Source organism: Pectinophora gossypiella, chromosome 28 (genome assembly GCF_024362695.1).
Source record: "Pectinophora gossypiella chromosome 28, ilPecGoss1.1, whole genome shotgun sequence".
Classification (NCBI taxonomy): domain Eukaryota; kingdom Metazoa; phylum Arthropoda; class Insecta; order Lepidoptera; family Gelechiidae; genus Pectinophora; species Pectinophora gossypiella.
In genome coordinates, this window is record NC_065431.1 from 5,620,826 (window position 1) to 5,640,084 (window position 19,259).

The following is a 19,259-nucleotide window of genomic DNA, read 5'->3' on the forward strand; positions in this document are numbered from 1 at the left end:
ACATGTATACACTTTGAAACCATGTCATATTAACTTTTTTAACAAATTGAACCGTAAGTCTCATTAAATGTCAAACATGATAGTGCGACAAGGTTCTAAAGGTACATGATATTGCTCATGACTGTACACCCTCGCCGCAAACTAACTTCATCGGGTTAGTTTGCGGCCACATTGAAACTCATACCGGGTGGACGTAATCAACATTTTTAAAAGATTTAAACAGGTTTTCGGTGGCCGCAAACTAATCGAAAAATTTTGTATTTTAAGGGGCTCATTGGTGCCACTTTGAGGTCGCGCACCACCTAAATATTTTTCCACTGATTATACCTAATTAAGGGTGGTATTAACAAACTAATCTCAGCTGAGACTGCCCTCAAGATCATGCTCAAGTCTCTGTTTTCATATAAGAACTGTCACATTGACATGATCTTGAGGGCAATCTCGAAGCTGAGATTAGTTTATTAATACCACCATAAGTCTGATTGTAATTAGAAAATAAGTACACTTATGTAAAGTTTAATAGTTAAATGTGAATACATAGTGTAATTAAATATATTTATTGTCTTTTATTTGGGATACCACAGCTTTTTTTTTGACGTTACTTATTGTAGATTTGCCACAGATGGCATTAACTACTTGGCCGGACAAATGGGGAGCGCTGAAGGCTCTCACCCGGTACAACGTTTAAGACAACAGGCCTGAGGGTGTCCAGTTGGGCGCGAACCTCGGCTCAGGGCGTCGTCAGAGAGGGAAAATATTTGAATGAATTAATCGACCCTAGTTGGTCGATAGCGACATTACAGGCTGATCACATTATGTTTTATGTGTGTATAAATAGAGAAAATAAACAACTTTTTATATATTAAAATATAAAAATGTTTTAATAAACATTATACAGTCAATTAAACATTATTTATTAAGTCTTATAACTTACACAGGTACCTGCACCTAATATACTAACCAATTATAATTATTTATACATAATTAAGTGTAATAGATTCCTAATAGAGCCATAGAGCAACACAGACCTCATGGAACTGATTTCAGTAGACACCAACTAATTTTATTTTAAGTTATACCTGTAATTTTTTTATCTGCCGAAAAGGAAAGCGACGGATAATTGACAGCTGTTCATTTTTTTTTTTTGGTTTGGTTTTCCCCGAAGGGTAAGGCAAAGGGAACTATGCCCATACAGCCATGTCTGACGTATTTTTTTTCTTGATGATTAATGAAATGGTGAAAGGTGATGAATCATGATGATGAAACCTAAGCCCCCACCCTCGGAGTAGACTCCTACTCCGAACCCCAAACGAATTAACTCAAAAGTCCGCATAAACTTTTGAGCTATGAAGCGGCTTCCTAGCACGAAGCGAAAATAGGCAGATACACTTTGTTTATTGAATACTCCAATATAATAACACTCGCGAATGTCTTCCGTCCGACTAACTTAATGCGATCATTAACCACAAAACACCACTTCACTTCGTATTAATTATTTAGATTACTCAATGAAGAAAGCAACTGTCCCGTTCCCGTTTCCCGCTAAAAAGCCCCAGCTGTTCATTTTAAAATGAATAAATCTCGCTGATATGCAACCTGTTTGACGTGTGCTGTCAACTTAATTCTGCCGGATTATTGGACAATGTAAAACTTTGAGCGGGTAGCTTAAATTCCTACCTAAAATTGACGTGTGTTCCATAAATCTCATGACTGTCGATTACCCATCATTTTCCTTTACGGCGGATATGAAAATGACAGGTATAACTTAAAATAAAATTAGGTGGCATGTACTGAAATGAGCACCAATATTGTTATAATTATATTAATGTACAAAAATAAAATAAGTAAATTCGACCCGGAGGTCCGGGTTCGATTCCCGATGGGGACACATCTTCACTTTGTAAGACTGTCCTTTATTTGGCTAATCATTGCATGCTAGATCGCTTGAAAGTAAGATGATTCCGAGCATCGAAGGGCACATTAAGGCGTTGGTCCCGGCTATTAGCCGTAAAACACCCGTAGGGTAGCAGCTATACCCCCTTCGATTGATTGAGGGGAGGCCTGTGCCCAGCAGTGGGACGTATACAGGGTGTATATGTTATGATTTTATACTTTAATTAAGCACTTACGACCCAAAATGAAGAAATTTAGACATAAATATAGAACAGACACACAGGCGGTATATTAACTAATCAATTCTGCCTAATAATTCACCATTTTGTCAGTGAATTCTACATTTAAATCAATATGTTGGCTAGCGATTACGATGCAGCTGCAATTTTGTAACCAACTTACAGTTCAAATTGGAAAATTAAGTATACTAATTCTATAATTTAACTACAAAACTTTGGAAGGTTAATAAAGTTACTTTTGAGCTAGTTAGAAATTATGCAAGAGGAAAGACTCAGTCCAATGAACTGACAAATGACAAATATCTATATTAGAAAAGAGCCCAAGGCGTTTATTTCTAAATCGCCCGTCTTCATCTCTTCATCTCGTTCGAAAATGTATACTCATTTCACTTTGAACTAGTCTTTTGCAAGATTTAAACAAACGAGTTGAAACGAGCTTTTAAAAAATAAGCAGTAGTTTTAGGCGGATGAGACGTTCGTTATGTAAAAACGACTTACGGAAAAAAGATATTTTTGAATTTGATTTAAGACCCTTGATTGGTGTGGGTACTTAGTTCATCTTGCGATGGATGTACCTCTGACTACCCCAATTAGGATATAGTCGTTAGCTTATGTTATGTCTACATTCACACCCCTTGCATATTTCTAAAGAAAATTATAATAGATAAGCCTCTACGCCATTTCCCTAAAATGACATCTATCCGCCATTTTGTAAAATGGCGTCAGTCAGCCAATATAGATGATGGCGGTTAAGCGGCCATCTCGTTGACGATGGACGATTGTTCGCTGGAGCCCAGAATGTAAGAGTAGAGAGAGGAAAACCAGCCACTCATCCAGTACAGCATGAGGCCCCAGAAGAGACATCTCGTGAGGATGTCCACACACCACATTCTGTGAAATAAATTTTAGTATTTAATACAATATAATACAACATAAAATAAACAGCCCATACAGGTTTTTAGTGACATCGTAACGAAAACTTTGAGGGATGATTCAAGCCCAATCAAACAATTCAATTCAATTTAATTTTTTAAATTAGGTATTTTTGTTCAATTTTTGATTTGGCTTTGTTTTGATGAGTTGATATCAAGTGCAACCTCATCAACCCTGGTGTCAGAGTTACTATACCGCGTAAGCGCGAGCGAGACAGATTGCGCGCGCCCCCTTCCTCCTTACGGCCATTTAGACTAAAGTAAGACCCAGAGGGAGTGAGGTCAGCACCCGATTCGAATTGGCGCGGGATGGAAAGTGACCGTTCTATACGTAATAAGCATCATTGGTACTCACACTTTCATATGCCTCCTGGCAGCGGGTAGAGTGTCGTCATACTCCTTGAGGATGAAGATCCGAGCGGCCCTGATGCAGTCTTCGAAGTACTTCGATATGTCGAGACCTGGAACGAGAATGATCAAGTATTACTTATACATCGTGGCGGCTTTAGGGTAGTGCGATATATCTTTGAAAACTTAATATATGTAAAAAAACATATAGGATTATTTGCTAAAAATAGCGATCGGCACATTGTTAATACCCGGAATAAAAATAAACTTGCTTTACAAGTCAGTCGATTACATAAGATTACTAAATCTTTTAAGGGGCAATGTATACGTTTTTACAATAAGATTCCCATTGACATTCAGAATTTGCCTTTCAACTGCTTTAAGACAGTAGTTAAACAAAAACTTTACAAAAAAGGTTATTATAAAGTTAGTGATTATTTAGAAGATATGAATGCATGGGATTAACTGTTTGAGAACTGATATTAGGCAGCTAAATTACTCAATTGTATATCAATATTTTATGTTTATTTTTATTTTTTTAAAGAACGTCTAGAGCCCTGTGCCGAGGTTTTTCTTGCAGCTTCTTTTCCCCGGCTATACAGGTTGTGAGAAGCTGCAGTAGTTTTAGGCGGATGAGACGTTCGTTATGTAAAAATTGACGATTCAAAGTGTAACTATGTTACCTACTGAATAAAGATATTTTTGAATTTGAATTTGCGAACCGGGCGGGGGGCGAATGTCCAATAACATATTATTAGTCCTAGTCTATTTTTAGTTTTCGTTGTGTAGCGGAGTGAGCACTTACCACCAGCGTCCACCTTATAGTCTCTCCTCTCTTTAGCGTTGAGGCTGAGCCGCACCGTCTGCGCAATGTCAGATTTAAAGTCCCACTGGTTGTTAGTGTAGTATTCGAATACTTCGAAACCCTTGCCGATACGACGTTGGACGCGCATGAGACTGGAAAAGAGATAACATAACATTAAGAACACAACAACAACGTAACAAACAACAACAACATTAACAACAACACAACAACAACATTATTTTAATTGATGATATCAAGTGGAATTTTTCGTCGCAATAGTATGAAATTGAAAATAATTTTATAAAGCACTTAAGTTTTCTTACATTTTCCGAGAGGAAATTCCACTTGATATTAACTCAGAATCATGCTATTCGTTACGGTGTCACTAACACCCATACGTACAGTCATCAGCGATATAATGTACCCACTTTAGGACTCTGTCGCACTAACATATTTAACATTTAGTGAGACTTACAGTTCAATTTGTCAAAAAACTTAATGTGACATGGTACCAAAGTGTATACATATTAATGCTCGTGACCGTACTTGTATGGCAACCATGTATGTACTTGTAGGAGGTGTAAGTGATAGCGTAACGAATACTGAGGGGGATGATTCAGCTCATGATCCTGAGTTAATATCAAATAGAATTTTCCATGGCACTTGAGTTGGTAAGGTCAGGCTCAATAGTAACCACCAGGGTTGATGGTGTTGGTAATCTACCTCACAACCCATACGATAGAAGAAGATTAACTTACACAGGCTTGTATCCGAGACAGAAGAGCAGTATGTCGACCAGGATGGCCGGGATCCAGTGGAAGAGCACCATGCAGATGTTGTGGTACAACCGGGAATGTTTCATCGACCCACCAGGGTACCTGGACAAAAACATCATCATCTGCATTATCCCGTTTTTCACAGGGTCCGCTTACCTAACCTGAAGATTTGACAGGTCCGGTTTTTTACAGAAGCGACTGCCTGTCTGACCTTCCGACCCGCGAAGGGAAAACCAGCCCAATACAAGGATGGGAATGTGGGATTCCTCACGCCCGGCGAATACGTGATTAATCATTTATGATCAAATTTGACAATCATTGGTTCAGGCCTGTATTGGATTCGAACCTGCGACCTCAAAATGAGAGGCAAGCGTTCTGCCAACTGGGCTACGACGGCTCCGGTACCTAGACAGAGATATAAATAATTCAAATTCAAAAAATATCTTTATTCAGTTGGTAACATAGTTACAATTTGAATCGTCATTTTTTACATAACGAACGTCTCATCTGCCTAAAACTACTGCAGCTTCTTCACCCTGACAGACGTGAGAGTGCACAGATGGGAATCTCGGCTCAGAGCGTCATAGTGGGTCGATAGTGGTAAGCGCCAAATGAGGGAGACATCGACCACGCCGTCGGGTTTGTATCGGGGTCCTGATTGGTCGCCTCTATAGCTATAGTGATCGGGTCGTCAGGATAGTATACACAGTGTTAGTGACATTCTAACGAATACTGAGAGAGATGATCGAGACCACGATTCTGAGTTAATCATCATCAGCTCATTAACGTCCCCACTGCTGGGGCACGGGCCTTCCCTATGGATGGATAGGGAGATCGGGCCTAAAACCACCACGCGGGCCCAGTGCGGATTGGTGGTTATTAACGACTGCTAATTCAGCCGGGACCAACGGCTTAACGTGCCTTCCGAAGCACGAAGGAACTCGACATGAAAACTTTTTTTTTGTGGTCACCCATCCTGTGACCGGCCTTTGCGAAAGTTGCTTAACTTCAACAATCGCAGACCGAGCGCGTTAACCGCTGCGCCACCGAGCTCCTCAATCTGAGTTAATATCAAGTGGAATTTTCTATATAGTGAAATATCAACTTGGAATCATGGTCTGAATCATGGCCTTAAAGTCTTCGTTACGATGTCCTAATACTGTATAACGAAGGCATATCTCTCCTGTTTCCATGATCTGTGGATAAAGCTGTCGACTCACCAAGCAACTCCGTTGAGCGGGACCCGGTTCATGATGATCTCCCGACCAGCGTCGATCATCTCCGACCAGGTCACCTTGATCTCAGCCGATGACGTGAAGTTTACAATGTTCGATTTCGTATCTCTGGGAGAGAAGATAGACAAATCAATCATATCTGATGATGTTGCTGGCAGACATCTTTCTTTGTCGTGACTTATTGGCAATCTTGATTGGGAATCTCACCCGATGCGAAAAAGGCAACGGACTGAGGGAATTCAGGTGGGTGAGAACCTTGCCTCAGGGCGTCGTCTGAGAGTTATGCCACACCCCGGAAACTCAGTACAAAAATCTAAATCTTACCACACCTCAGTAGTAACCCTGACACCAGGATTGATGAGGTTGGTAATCCACCTCACAAACATCAGGAATTAGACAGTTACATAAGCCAGTTATTACAGCATTAGCAATGTAAGACAACGTAATCGTTTATGTAGATAACTAAATTATACAAATACAATTATACAGATAATTACGAACACATTTTTGAAAATGGATTGATACATTATTTTTTATCATTACTTTCCTATATGACAAAAGTTTGGGACCGACTATGTAAATAAGTATATAAAAAAAACAAACAAAAACTAATAATAATAAATAAAAAATAATTTAATAAAACGCACATGCTTTAGACACGTAAAGTCTTGAATTGTTAATTTATAATTAAGTATATTAATTTTATGTGTTCTCGCAAATAAATGGATTTGATCTTCTTCTTCTTTGCGAGTCGATGGCGATCGAAACTAAATTTTTGCTGACCAATAATTGGCCACGCTTACGGCATTGTTAGTGGCTTCGTACAGGTCTTTAATAGTGCAGGTGTTAGAGCACTTAGGACAGCACAAAAGGTGAGCCATAGTTTGTGGTGATACTCCACACTCGTAATCATCGCAACCATCAACCAGGTATCCCCACGTATAATCCGTATGGATAAGGAGTACTCACCCACGAGTAATGTAGTTCCATGCGCAGATCATAATACCATTGATGAACACGTCCACTGGAAGGTAGTCAGCGTAACTGTCACTCTTGCAGTACATGCTTCTGATCACCCCCTTGCCGGCACCTGAGGATAATAATAAACTGCAATATGGATCTCGGTGGCGCAGCGGTAAACGCGCTCGGTCTGCGATTGTTGAAGTTAAGCAACTTTCTGCAAAAGGCCGGTCATAGGATGGATGACCACAAAAAAAAAGTTTTCATCTCGAGCTCCTCCGTGCTTAGGCACGTTAAGCCGTTGGTCCCGGCTGCATTAGCAGTCGTTAATAACCATCAATCCGCACTGGGCCCGCGTGATGGTTTAAGGCCCGATATCCCTATCCATCCATAGGGAGGGCCCGTGCCCCAGCAGTGGGGACATTAATGGGCTGGTGATGATGATGGATCTCGTACCCCCTCCGGATTGAGGGTAGGCCTGTGACCAGCAGTGGGACGTATATAGGCAGTTTATGTTATGATATGTTATGTTATGGATGTCGTAGATCTGGGGGGTTAAAAAGGCCACATCAAAGCAATTCATCATCATCATCATCAATTTAAGAGCCACGCTCTTGTCGGTGTAGCATTTTCCATTCCAGTCAATCAAAGGCCAATTCCTTGACTACCCTATAAGACACGACGTCGAACTTTTCTTTAATCTGTTCCATGTAAGCTCTTCTTGGTCTTCCCCTTCCTCTCTTTCCATCTAGCTTTCTTTTCTATGATGTTTTAATAAATTCGTCGTGTGTTATTAGATGTCTAATCATCTTGCCTCTTCTGTTCTCAATAATTCTCAGTATTTGTCTCTTTTCCCTTACTCTTACTAGCACTTCCTCATTTGTAACCCTTTCTGTCCAACTTATTCTTTCCATCCTCCTCCAACACCACTGTGTCTTATAAGACACGACGTTAACCTTTTCTTTAATTTGTTCCATGTAGGCTCTTCTTGGTCTGCCCTTTCCTCTCTTTCTTTTTTCTTTCCAATCTTTTTTTTTTCTCTTTTTCTTTCTTTTTTTTACTTTTATATGCGCAAATGTTAAATCGCAATATTACTTTTTTACATGAATTGCTTAGATGTGGACTTTTAAAATAAATATAATCATTTTATTAAATGGTCGATTGATCATGAAATGATCAGGGGGCTTACTGAACATTTCATGATGAGTTCGACTATTTCATAAAATTGTCATATTTCATGAAATAGCCAACTTAAGTTGATCATCTCGTTGAAACGTCAACGTTTAATGATATTTAAATCAACGTTTGGCCATATCGTTAAAGTAGGCGGTGTCCATATTATATTCGCATTGTAATAAAAAAAATAAAAAAAATGTTTATTTCAAAAGATGTACAGCTTACTTTACATACACATTTACAATTTTACATGGTTTTACATTGTTTCTAAAATATAATAAACCATCGTATCCTAAGCTAAGTTCTTACTTGAGACTTGTGTTATAGGATACGAAGATTCTCCGTTACATGGGTAGGTGATACAACCGCCAATATAAGTACATGGGTTTTAAGTATTATTTGTGTGGAATGCCGTACAGCGCGAGTGCGCGCTGTTGTCGTTTAATTTCTTAGGTTAATTGGGTTGTGTGTGACGTCTGACGCCATACGATTGAAGACTAAAGTAAGACCGATTGGGGCTGAGGTAAACCTAGAACAGCTGGTGGTGGGAGCGGAGAGTTGCCGTTCTATCTGGTTAACTAGTTCGATCCGGCACAAGGCACCCTTTTTTTCGCATAATGTTGTTTGTCCTATTTTAATTAGGCATAACCGGTTAGGCATATTTTTTAGTCATAATCGTCTTTTGGCATAATGGTTACTTGTCATACTGTTTTACTTAGCATAATGCTTGTTGGCAGAGGACAGGAGTCCTAGTATGGTTTTGTAATAGACTACTCTGGGCGCCATCCCACTTGCGTCAGACAGAGTACTGCGGGGCGGAAGGCAAGAGGGAAACCACTGCCCTATTTTTCCCTAAAAAAGTAGGATGGAAAATGCTGCACCGGCAAGAGCGTGGCTCTTAAATTGATGATGATGATGAATGCTTGTTAAGCCTAATGATGTTTGCCCTATTCTTGTAGGTTTATCACATTTAACTTGGATACCATAGAGTAATAGTAGGTTAGGGTGCGGCGGGGTGGCCCTTGGGTCACCGCTAGGCCGCCAACATGTCTATTTAAATACTTAGGTATGAATTTATGCTTAAAGTGTTTATGCTTTATTATATTATGTATAAATAGTTATGTTCAAGTATCAGACATTCCCGCTTCCTACCCTTTCCTATCACCCGGCGGCGCTCATTCATTCATTGAACACGCTCACTCAAATTTCCGAATCATTCATTCTCTTCTTGCTTCAACAACCGTGCGTGAGAGTGCCGGCCGACCAAACAAAATACAATTATCATCATAAAAGTGCACGCAGCCATCTGAATCATCATCTCCGAGGGCCCTCGTCGAGCAACGGTGTCCCCGGGGATATAAATCTCCGTTTTGCAGCGCATCTGTAAGTTTTTCCCACCTTCCCTCTGTTACTTGTCTGTAGGATATTTTTGTATAACCGCCCTTTTCGCTCAAACAACCAACGCGACCTATGTTTACGTACACCACTGGAGCTATCGAAGCTATCTTTACCACAACACAAACATTTTTGGGCCTTACGAGCCGAATTTTCATATTTGCACCGCAAATTGGTTGTTTGAGAAAAAGTTTTGGCGTCCATATTTGTTCGCAAAAGCCATCAACTTTCTAATAAAAAACAAGTGATATTTCACGTAGGGAACATAAATATTATCATATCACAACATATTTTACACTTTTCAACATATTTACATCATATTTCATTAATTAGTTTCATCCATTTGGGGTAGTAAGAGGAAGATTCATTCATATTTTTTCTTCTTCTACCGGTTGAAACTTGTCGGTTCGGCGCGAGCGCGGTCGTTGGGAGCCGATTCTCATAACGTTTTTGTACAATCGTATAATACGGTTTTCTAACCTACGTTTTGTACCATATCAAGCGTTGTTTTATGTGTAACATGCGACACTAAAACATTTCATCAAATTCATTTTTTTTGGGCGTACCATACGGCGCTTAAAATTACATCATTTTGTTTTGTTGTGAGAATCACTTTGTGCAACATCAGCACATAAACGTATTTTTGTTTGAGTGTAGCATATCGCACTCAACGAATATCGTTATTTTTGTATTACATTCACATCAGTTAATTTTCAGTGTAGCATATCGCACTTGAAAAATATCATTTCATAATTGGCGTATGATTTCAGTGTAGCATATCGCACTCGAAACATAGCGTTTTTCATTAAACATAAATAATTATCTTTTGTGTAGCATATAGCACAATAAGTTAATTTGCATCACATCTATAATTTTATTTCATTTTAGTGTTCGTACCATATGACGACACTTTTGTCATAATAAATTAACGGTCCTTCGAATTTAATATTAAACAAAAAAAAAATTGTATCGTACGTAAACAGTTATCAGAATAGCACTCATCATAACATTCAATCATTCGGATAATATTCGTTCTATGGTAGAAAAATATTACCATTCAATGAGTGAATAATTAATGTCATTCATTCGAATTCTTCATAACATTCATTCCATTAGCTGTCAATTTGCATTTTCGTATCGTATTGCATTTTGTAGAAGATTATCGTTTATTTTTCACAATTTTCTATTGTTTTCGGGATAATAACATTATCAATCGATAGATCATCATATGTTTTATGTTTTTTAGCCTTCTTTACAGCCTGAATTAAGCACAAAGTTAACAATATCTCGGAAGTGTTGGTTATAATATCAAATCAGTTTCTTGTTGTTTTTTTCAACTTTACTGATTAATTTCGTTCAAAATGAGTGAATCGTTGCTGTCCCACTATAGATCAAAGCGAAATATAGCTTTCAAACGCCTAGAAGATGGTGTCAAGTGCGCAAGAAGTTGTGAGAAGGATGTCGCGATTTTGCCTCGTTTTGTAACATGGTGTTCACGCTTAGAGTCTATCATGGACTCCTTTAATGATGCGCATGTCAGTCTTATGAGTGAATTAGACAAGTCTCAAGCTACAAGTGACATGATAAGTGAAGAAGCGATATACCAAGAGAAAGCTGATGACATGTTCTTCGAAATTCTTGAGATTAAGCGTAATTTATTGCCTGCGGAAAAACCAAACCCACAACAAGATGCACCTCCACCTAGCAAATCACATAGCAAATTGCCCACTATTAAGTTGCCAACATTTTCAGGTCAATTTAAAGACTTTCCGGGTTACATTGACTTATTCAATACCCTTGTTCACCGCCGTACAGATTTGTCTAATGTGGAAAAATTCCAGTATTTACAAACATCACTGTCGGGTGAACCAATCAACATCATCAGGCCATATCCTATTTCGGAAGCCAATTATCTAAGTGCTTATGAGGCTTTAAAAAACAGATACAATAACAAACGATACCTTGCTTTTGTATGTTGGGAACAGATCACCAATTCAAAGCCGGTTCCTTCAGGCTCGGCTCATCTTAGGAATTTGTTGGATACATTCAACGAGAATCTTTCAATGCTTAAAAGCTTAGGGCTCCCTACAACCGATTGGGACTTTGTTCTGTTTCATTCTTTGTTGACAAGATTAGATCCGAAGTCACGTGAGGCATTCGAATTGTCTACGAAGGGTAGTGATTTCCCTTCCTACTCTGAATTACAAAAATTCTTAGAAGATAGGTGCTCCGCTCTGGAACGCTCTACCTTGTCAACAGGTAATGTCACATCCAATAAAAATCAAGCACAGCCCAAGCAGAACCAGTCAAGAACGGCACCAACCATGTTGCTAGCACAAGCATCTGGCACAGGTTGTATTTTGTGCTCTAAATATCATCCTCTTTTCATGTGTTCAAGCTTTTTATCAAAGTCTCCTCAGGAACGTTCCAAACTTGTCAGACAAAATAAACTTTGTTTAAATTGTCTCCGTTCAAATCACTCTGCTGATCAATGTTTCTCATCACATACTTGCAAATATTGTAATAACAAACATAACAGTTTATTGCATTTTCCAACCAACAAAAATCAACAATCTAATTCATTAAACAAAAGTCAACAATCTAAGTCATCAGTTAATAATAATCAAACTTCATCATCATCAAACAATCAGACCGCTTCAGTGTCTGATGAGAGTGCGATCACACCTGTTACCTCTCTCTCCAATGTTTCTGGCGGTATGTCCGGGTCTTCATTTGTGATGCTGGCTACGGCAGAGGTGGAAGTTAGGGATGGTAGGGGTTGTTATCAGAAGGTCCGCGCATTGTTGGACCCAGGTAGTCAGAGCCACATCATAACAAACGCTTGTGTCAACCGTTTAGGCCTGACTCGTTATAAATCAAACACACCCATGTCGGGTATAGGTGGAATACCTACAAAATCATCTAACAAAGTTTTCATGGAGATCCGTCCAGTAGGTAAAACGGAGCCATTGTTTTCCACTGAGGCTGTGACTCTTAACAAGATTTGTGGCGACATGCCTACTCATCCTATTATCAAGGATCATTTCAAACATATATCAAACATAAAGCTCGCAGATGAGCATTTTCATACTTCGCGTCCCGTTGATATTCTCATCGGTGGCGAGATCTTTCCGCACATCTTATTGCCGGGCAAGATAGACGGCGGAGATCAGGCAGCATCAGCCATCAATACCGTGTTTGGATACGTCCTCATGGGTAAAACATTATCATCAACATCATCTCCCGTACCATTATCAATCAATCATTTATCAATGGATGCAAAGTTAGACGATGCAGTCCAAAAGTTTTGGGAGATTGACACTATACCATCATCATCAGAAAAATCAAGTCTCTCTCCAGACGACGTGCGCTGTGAGGAGATTTATCAATCAACACATGAGCGTGACGCACACGGGCGATACATCGTTCGGCTTCCGTTTCGTGACCAAGAGCCAACTTTTGAGGGTTCATATGATATAGCCCTTCGTCAATTCAAGCAGCTTGAAAAGCGTTTGCTTCGTAATCCATCATTTCATCAAGATTATCAGGAGCACGTCATGGAGTATCTATCATCAGGGCAGATGGAGATTGTTCCACCAGAGCAGTGTCAATCCCCTACTGCTTACTATATACCACATCACGCAGTTATTAAGCCTGGAAGGCTTCGGGTCGTCTACAACGCCTCCAATAAAGACAAGAACGGCGTCTCTTTGAATGACACTCTGCTGACCGGTGCCAAGCTTCAAGCTGATATCAGTAACATCATTTTGCGCTTTCGACTCCATGCCATTGTCTTCACTGCTGACGTACGACAAATGTACCGGCAGATTATAGTCGCGAAAGAACATCGTGATTATCAACGTATCCTGTTCAGAAGTTCACCTGATCAATCAATCCAGGAGTACCGTCTCAATCGAGTTACGTTCGGCGTATCATCAGCGCCGTACTTGGCTATACGTAGCATGCACCAACTGGCCGAAGACGTGCAGACAGCTTTCCCTGCTGCTGCAGAAGTTCTGCTTAACGATCTGTACGTCGATGACGTCGTCACTGGCGCTCAAGATACTCACCAGGCTTTGGAGATCAAGCACCAGCTCGTTAACATTATGGGTTCTGCAGGCTTCGAGCTCAGGAAGTGGTCCAGCAACCACTCAGCTGTGCTACAAGACGTACCAGAAGATCACAAGGCGGTTCCAGACGTGACTTTTGACAGTGATACCCAATTCGTGAAAGTTCTCGGGTTAGCCTGGAATTCATCTCAAGACATTTTCAATTATCAAGTCAATCAGATATCACGTGATTGTACCAAGCGTACAATGCTTTCGGAGCTTGCACGCATATATGATCCGATTGGTCTTTTAACACCATTAACATTTTTAGCAAAGCATCTTATTCAACGTTTGTGGCTCTTGGGTTCTTCGTGGGACGATCCAGTACCCGACGAAATCAATCAACTTTGGACGAAGTATATTTCACAGCTCCCCAATCTTTTGCAACTTCACATCCCGAGACGCATCACGCGGGACGACGCAGTCACTTATCAACTTCACGGTTTCTGCGACGCGAGTGAGGCTGGATATGCGGGTGTTGTATATCTCCGTTCCACTAATGCTCAAAATCATTATCATATCGCTTTGGTAAGCGCAAAATCACGCGTTTCACCTACCAAACGCAGGACTCTTCCAAGGCTCGAATTATGCGGTGCCTCATTGCTCGCAGATCTCATGCATTATGTCTTGAACATCTTTTCTAACATCATCAACATAGACGGCGTTTACGCCTGGTCTGATTCTATGATAGTCCTGGCTTGGATCAAGTCCAAATCATCAAACTTTAAAGTGTTCGTCGGCAACCGCATATCTAACATCCAACGCAAAGTGCCTAATGCCAAGTGGGGTCATGTTCCTGGGAAACAAAATCCAGCGGACTGTGCCAGCCGTGGCTTAATACCAGATGATCTCATCAGTCATGACCTGTGGTGGACAGGCCCGGAATGGTTAACTGAAGACGAAGACCACTGGCCCAGCGAACCTGTAACTGAAAAATCATCATTAGAATCAAATCAGGATGTGGTGTGTGAGAAACGTACCTTGACAACTCTGATAACAACCTCTATCATCGAAGATCCTGCCGTAATCGATCAGTTGATCAACAAACATTCATCCCTGCGCAAGATACAGCGCATTTTTGCCTATTGCAGGCGTTTTATTGAGGCTCTGCGTAAAAATCAGCGCTCTGAGTCTGCCCACTTAACAGAGACTGAGCTGCATAATGCTCTCATGGTTCTCGTGATACATGTTCAGGGCTCTGAGTTTAGCGAGGTAATTCACAACCTCCGTTCAGATCGTCCTTTATCAAAGCAATTTAGGAAGCTTAATCCATTTTTAGATCAAACAGGCGTTTTGCGCGTGGGGGGAAGGCTTGCTCGTTCTGAGCTTGAATATAACTCAAAGCATCCTGCTTTACTTCCGCGTAAACACCGCTTAACACAACTTATCATTCAATGCGTTCACAATGAAAACTTTCATCCTGGTCTACAGACCTTGCAGTATTTATTGCTCCAAAATTTTTGGATTTTATCACCAAGACGAGCTATTAATCATGTTATATCAAAATGTTATCGTTGCTTCCGTGTGAAGCCGATTGCTTTTCAGCCTGAAATGGCAGACTTACCAAAGGCTCGCATTACTCAAATCAAAGCATTCCAGTCAGTGGGCTGTGATTATGCAGGTCCTTTTAATATCACATTTCAAAGATATCGCGGTGCTCGCACCACGAAAGCTTATTTGTGTCTTTTCGTATGCTTCGCTACGAAGGCACTCCATTTGGAATTAGCATCCGATTTATCAACGGAATCATTTTTGGCAGCCCTCCGTAGGTTCATTGCCCGACGCGGTAGGTGCAATACAATTCATAGTGACTGTGGCACCAATTTTAAAGGAGCTCAGTCTCAATTATCAGATCTCATGCGTACAGCTTGTGAAACAGAGCGCATTGAATTCAAATTCAATCCTGCAGGAGCACCACACTTCGGGGGCCTGTGGGAAGCAGGCGTCAAGTCTGTTAAAACTCACCTTTATCGTGTTATCGGTATACAAACGTTAACATACGAAGAATTAAATACACTTCTGACTCAGGTGGAGTCCGTACTAAATTCGAGGCCCTTATGCCCACTTAGTACGGACCCCAATGATTTGACAGTACTTACTCCAGGTCACTTTTTGACTCTGGCTCCTCTTACTACATTGCCAACACCAGATTACACTAACATACAAGTGAATCGACTCACGCGTTGGCAGCTTATTCAACGCATGCATCAAGACTTCTGGTCAAGATGGCACGCTGAATATCTTACCACACTATCACAACGCTTGAAATGGACAAAACCCATTGGTACTGTTAAACCTGACCAGCTCGTTATTATCAAAGACGAATTGACGCATCCTTTGCGATGGCGCTTCGGTCGCATCATTGCTCTGTACACTGGTCGTGATGGTATAGCCCGCTCCGCCAGTGTCAGGACTACACAGGGTGTCATTACACGGCCTCTTGTGAAGCTTTGTCCTATCCCAGATGGATATGACTAAACATTCTCTGTTAACTTGGCAATATTTTGACATTCTATTAATTTATCATATGTATATTTTCAATGTTAACATTTCTTTTCAAAAAATCACACTTATCATAATGTATCATAATTGCATATTTATCATTTCTATCACACATCATATCAGTTTACATTCAGTCACACAGAACTCATCATATCATAGTCTATCAAATTTACTCTGTTGGTGGCTGGAGTGAACAAATGTGAAGATTTTGATTGCCTTTCTGGCTCAAAATTTCGCCAGCGGGGGGGGAAAATGTTCAAGTATCAGACATTCCCGCTTCCTACCCTTTCCTATCACCCGGCGGCGCTCATTCATTCATTGAACACGCTCACTCAAATTTCCGAATCATTCATTCTCTTCTTGCTTCAACAACCGTGCGTGAGAGTGCCGGCCGACCAAACAAAATACAATTATCATCATAAAAGTGCACGCAGCCATCTGAATCATCATCTCCGAGGGCCCTCGTCGAGCAACGGTGTCCCCGGGGATATAAATCTCCGTTTTGCAGCGCATCTGTAAGTTTTTCCCACCTTCCCTCTGTTACTTGTCTGTAGGATATTTTTGTATAACCGCCCTTTTCGCTCAAACAACCAACGCGACCTATGTTTACGTACACCACTGGAGCTATCGAAGCTATCTTTACCACAACACAAACAAGTTATGCCTAATGCCTTTTATGCATAACGATTATTAGGAATAGTAAATATATGCCAAAATATAAATATATAACAAAATTTTATGCACGTGGTCGGGTATCGAACCCGGACTTCCAAATCGTGAACCCAACGCATTAACCACAGATGGTTGTCTTACTTACCAATAAGTAGGCCTGTGGGTCCGTTTATGTTGTCTGTCCATCCTGGCACGGGCTCTTGCCAAATGGGGATCACTGAAATAACAAATAATCAAGGTTACTTAAATAAATAACCTAAACCAAACCTAACCAATAACCAACCAACCCTAATAACCTTTCCTTTCTTTCTCTTCCTTTTCTTTTTCCTTTTTGTATTTTATGTATTCTCGCAAATAAATTGACTTGATTTGATTTGATTTGATAAATAAATAAATAAAAATCATTTATTTCGGACACGATAGTCCATTACATTACTACACACTGCTAAAAATAATAAAACTAAAATACAATAAAATTAAAATACAAATATAATAAAAAATAAATATAATATATTTAAATATATTATTATTTAGAAGATATTGAGCCATGCTAGCCCAGTTGGTAGAACGCACGCCTCTCACTTTGAGGTCGTAGGTTCAAATCCTGCACAGGCCTAAACCAATGATTAGCAAATTAAATGATTATCACGTGCTCAGCGGTGAAGGAAAACATCGCGAGGAAACTCACATTCCCGAGAAATGCATTTTCGGAGGTATGTGACCTAACCTGTATTGGGCTGGTTTCCCTTCGCGGGTTGGAAGGTCAGACAGACAGTCGCTTTTGTAGAAAACCGTACCTGTCAAATCGTCAGGTCAGGTAAACGGGATCTGTGAAAAACCCTGACATCAGGGTTGATGGGGTTGGTAATCCACCTCACAACCCACACGATAGAAGAAGATAAGCAACTAATATGTTTTTACCTATTTGAATTCACATATGACATACCAATGGATGGTCTCAGAACGGCAGCCGGAATGTGCTGCATGGCTTCGACAACCAGCGCCTCTCCCAGCGCCTTGGTGAAGGCATACGAGTTGGGCAGCTTACTCAGCAACCTGTCAACCGATAACCCCAATTAGGGGAAGTCAGAGATACATCCATCGCAAGATGAACTAAGTACCCACGCCTCACCGAGCTTTCTGTTACACCATAATTAAAACACATAATAACGGGTTCTGACCGCGTTTAAATCAGAGATATGAGACTCCCGATAACAAACATTACGATATCAAATACATTAACAAGCGGCAAAGAAAGAGGGTAGACAGATATGTCTGCCCGTACAAAATTATGGATCTACCTACTCCACTCCAATCTCATCAGTCATCCCGTGATCATGGCACTTGCAACAGTGTCGCAATATCGGGAGTCTCATATCCCTGATTAAAACGCGGTAAGAACCCGTTATTATGTGTTTTAATTATGATAATAACCGCGTAAACTTAAAACAATGTATTACTATGTTCTCTGTAAAAATGACATCGTAACGAAAACTTTGAGGAATGATTCAGACCATGATTCTGAATTGATATCAATGAAATAAAATACCACTCACATAACCCGTGATTCGGTCCTTAGGTTCCTATGAGCGAAAGGGTGGTAGGACACTGGGAAGGCCAGTGGTAATGACTCACCACACTATCACCACATTTTTGTTAACGTGACTTATTGTAGATTTGCCGCAGATGGAATTAACTACTTGGCCGGACAAATGGGGAGCGCTGAAGGCTCTCACCCGGTACAACGTTTAAGACAACAGGCCTGAGGGTGCCCAGTTGGGCGCGAACCTCGGCTCAGGGCGTCGTCTGAGATCTACCACCACCACTAACTACTACTATGGTATGGTTTCTGGTACTATGGTGTTTATACTAGTGATGTTCCGAATATCCGTATCCGTATCCGTGGATATCCGAGATAAAAGAAAAATCCGTATCCGTATCCGTGTCCGGTACTTTTCACGCGGATCTTTTACGGATCTTTTTCAGGTGATTAAGTAGAATTATTAAATAAAAACCTATAAAATTCCATTCAGATTGTTTTTATTTCTTAAAATCAAATATTTGGCACCTTTATATTGCAAACATTTAGATAGATAGATCTTTAAAATGAAAGCAAGATAAAATATTACTGTTAGAACAATGAAATAACTATTACCTTAATCTTTTTTTTTTTAAGAAAATAAAGATCCGTATCCGTATCTGCGGATCTTTACACTA

General features: G+C 40.3%; 1 protein-coding gene across 1 annotated transcript in view; it reads right to left on the reverse strand.

The window, feature by feature from the left end:
* Window positions 1–1,062: 1,062 nt before the first annotated feature.
* Window positions 1,063–19,259, reverse strand: part of LOC126379187 (putative fatty acyl-CoA reductase CG5065) — a 40,087-nt gene continuing 21,890 nt past the window's right edge. The window contains exons 7-14 of the mRNA XM_050027864.1: window positions 17,989–18,098; window positions 17,188–17,259; window positions 7,198–7,318; window positions 6,214–6,336; window positions 4,976–5,095; window positions 4,218–4,369; window positions 3,420–3,525; window positions 1,063–3,023 (exon numbers count right to left, since the gene is read on the reverse strand). Of these exons, the coding sequence (XP_049883821.1) occupies window positions 2,882–3,023; window positions 3,420–3,525; window positions 4,218–4,369; window positions 4,976–5,095; window positions 6,214–6,336; window positions 7,198–7,318; window positions 17,188–17,259; window positions 17,989–18,098 (946 nt within the window). The 3' untranslated portion in view covers window positions 1,063–2,881. The remainder of the gene's footprint in view (window positions 3,024–3,419; window positions 3,526–4,217; window positions 4,370–4,975; window positions 5,096–6,213; window positions 6,337–7,197; window positions 7,319–17,187; window positions 17,260–17,988; window positions 18,099–19,259) is intronic.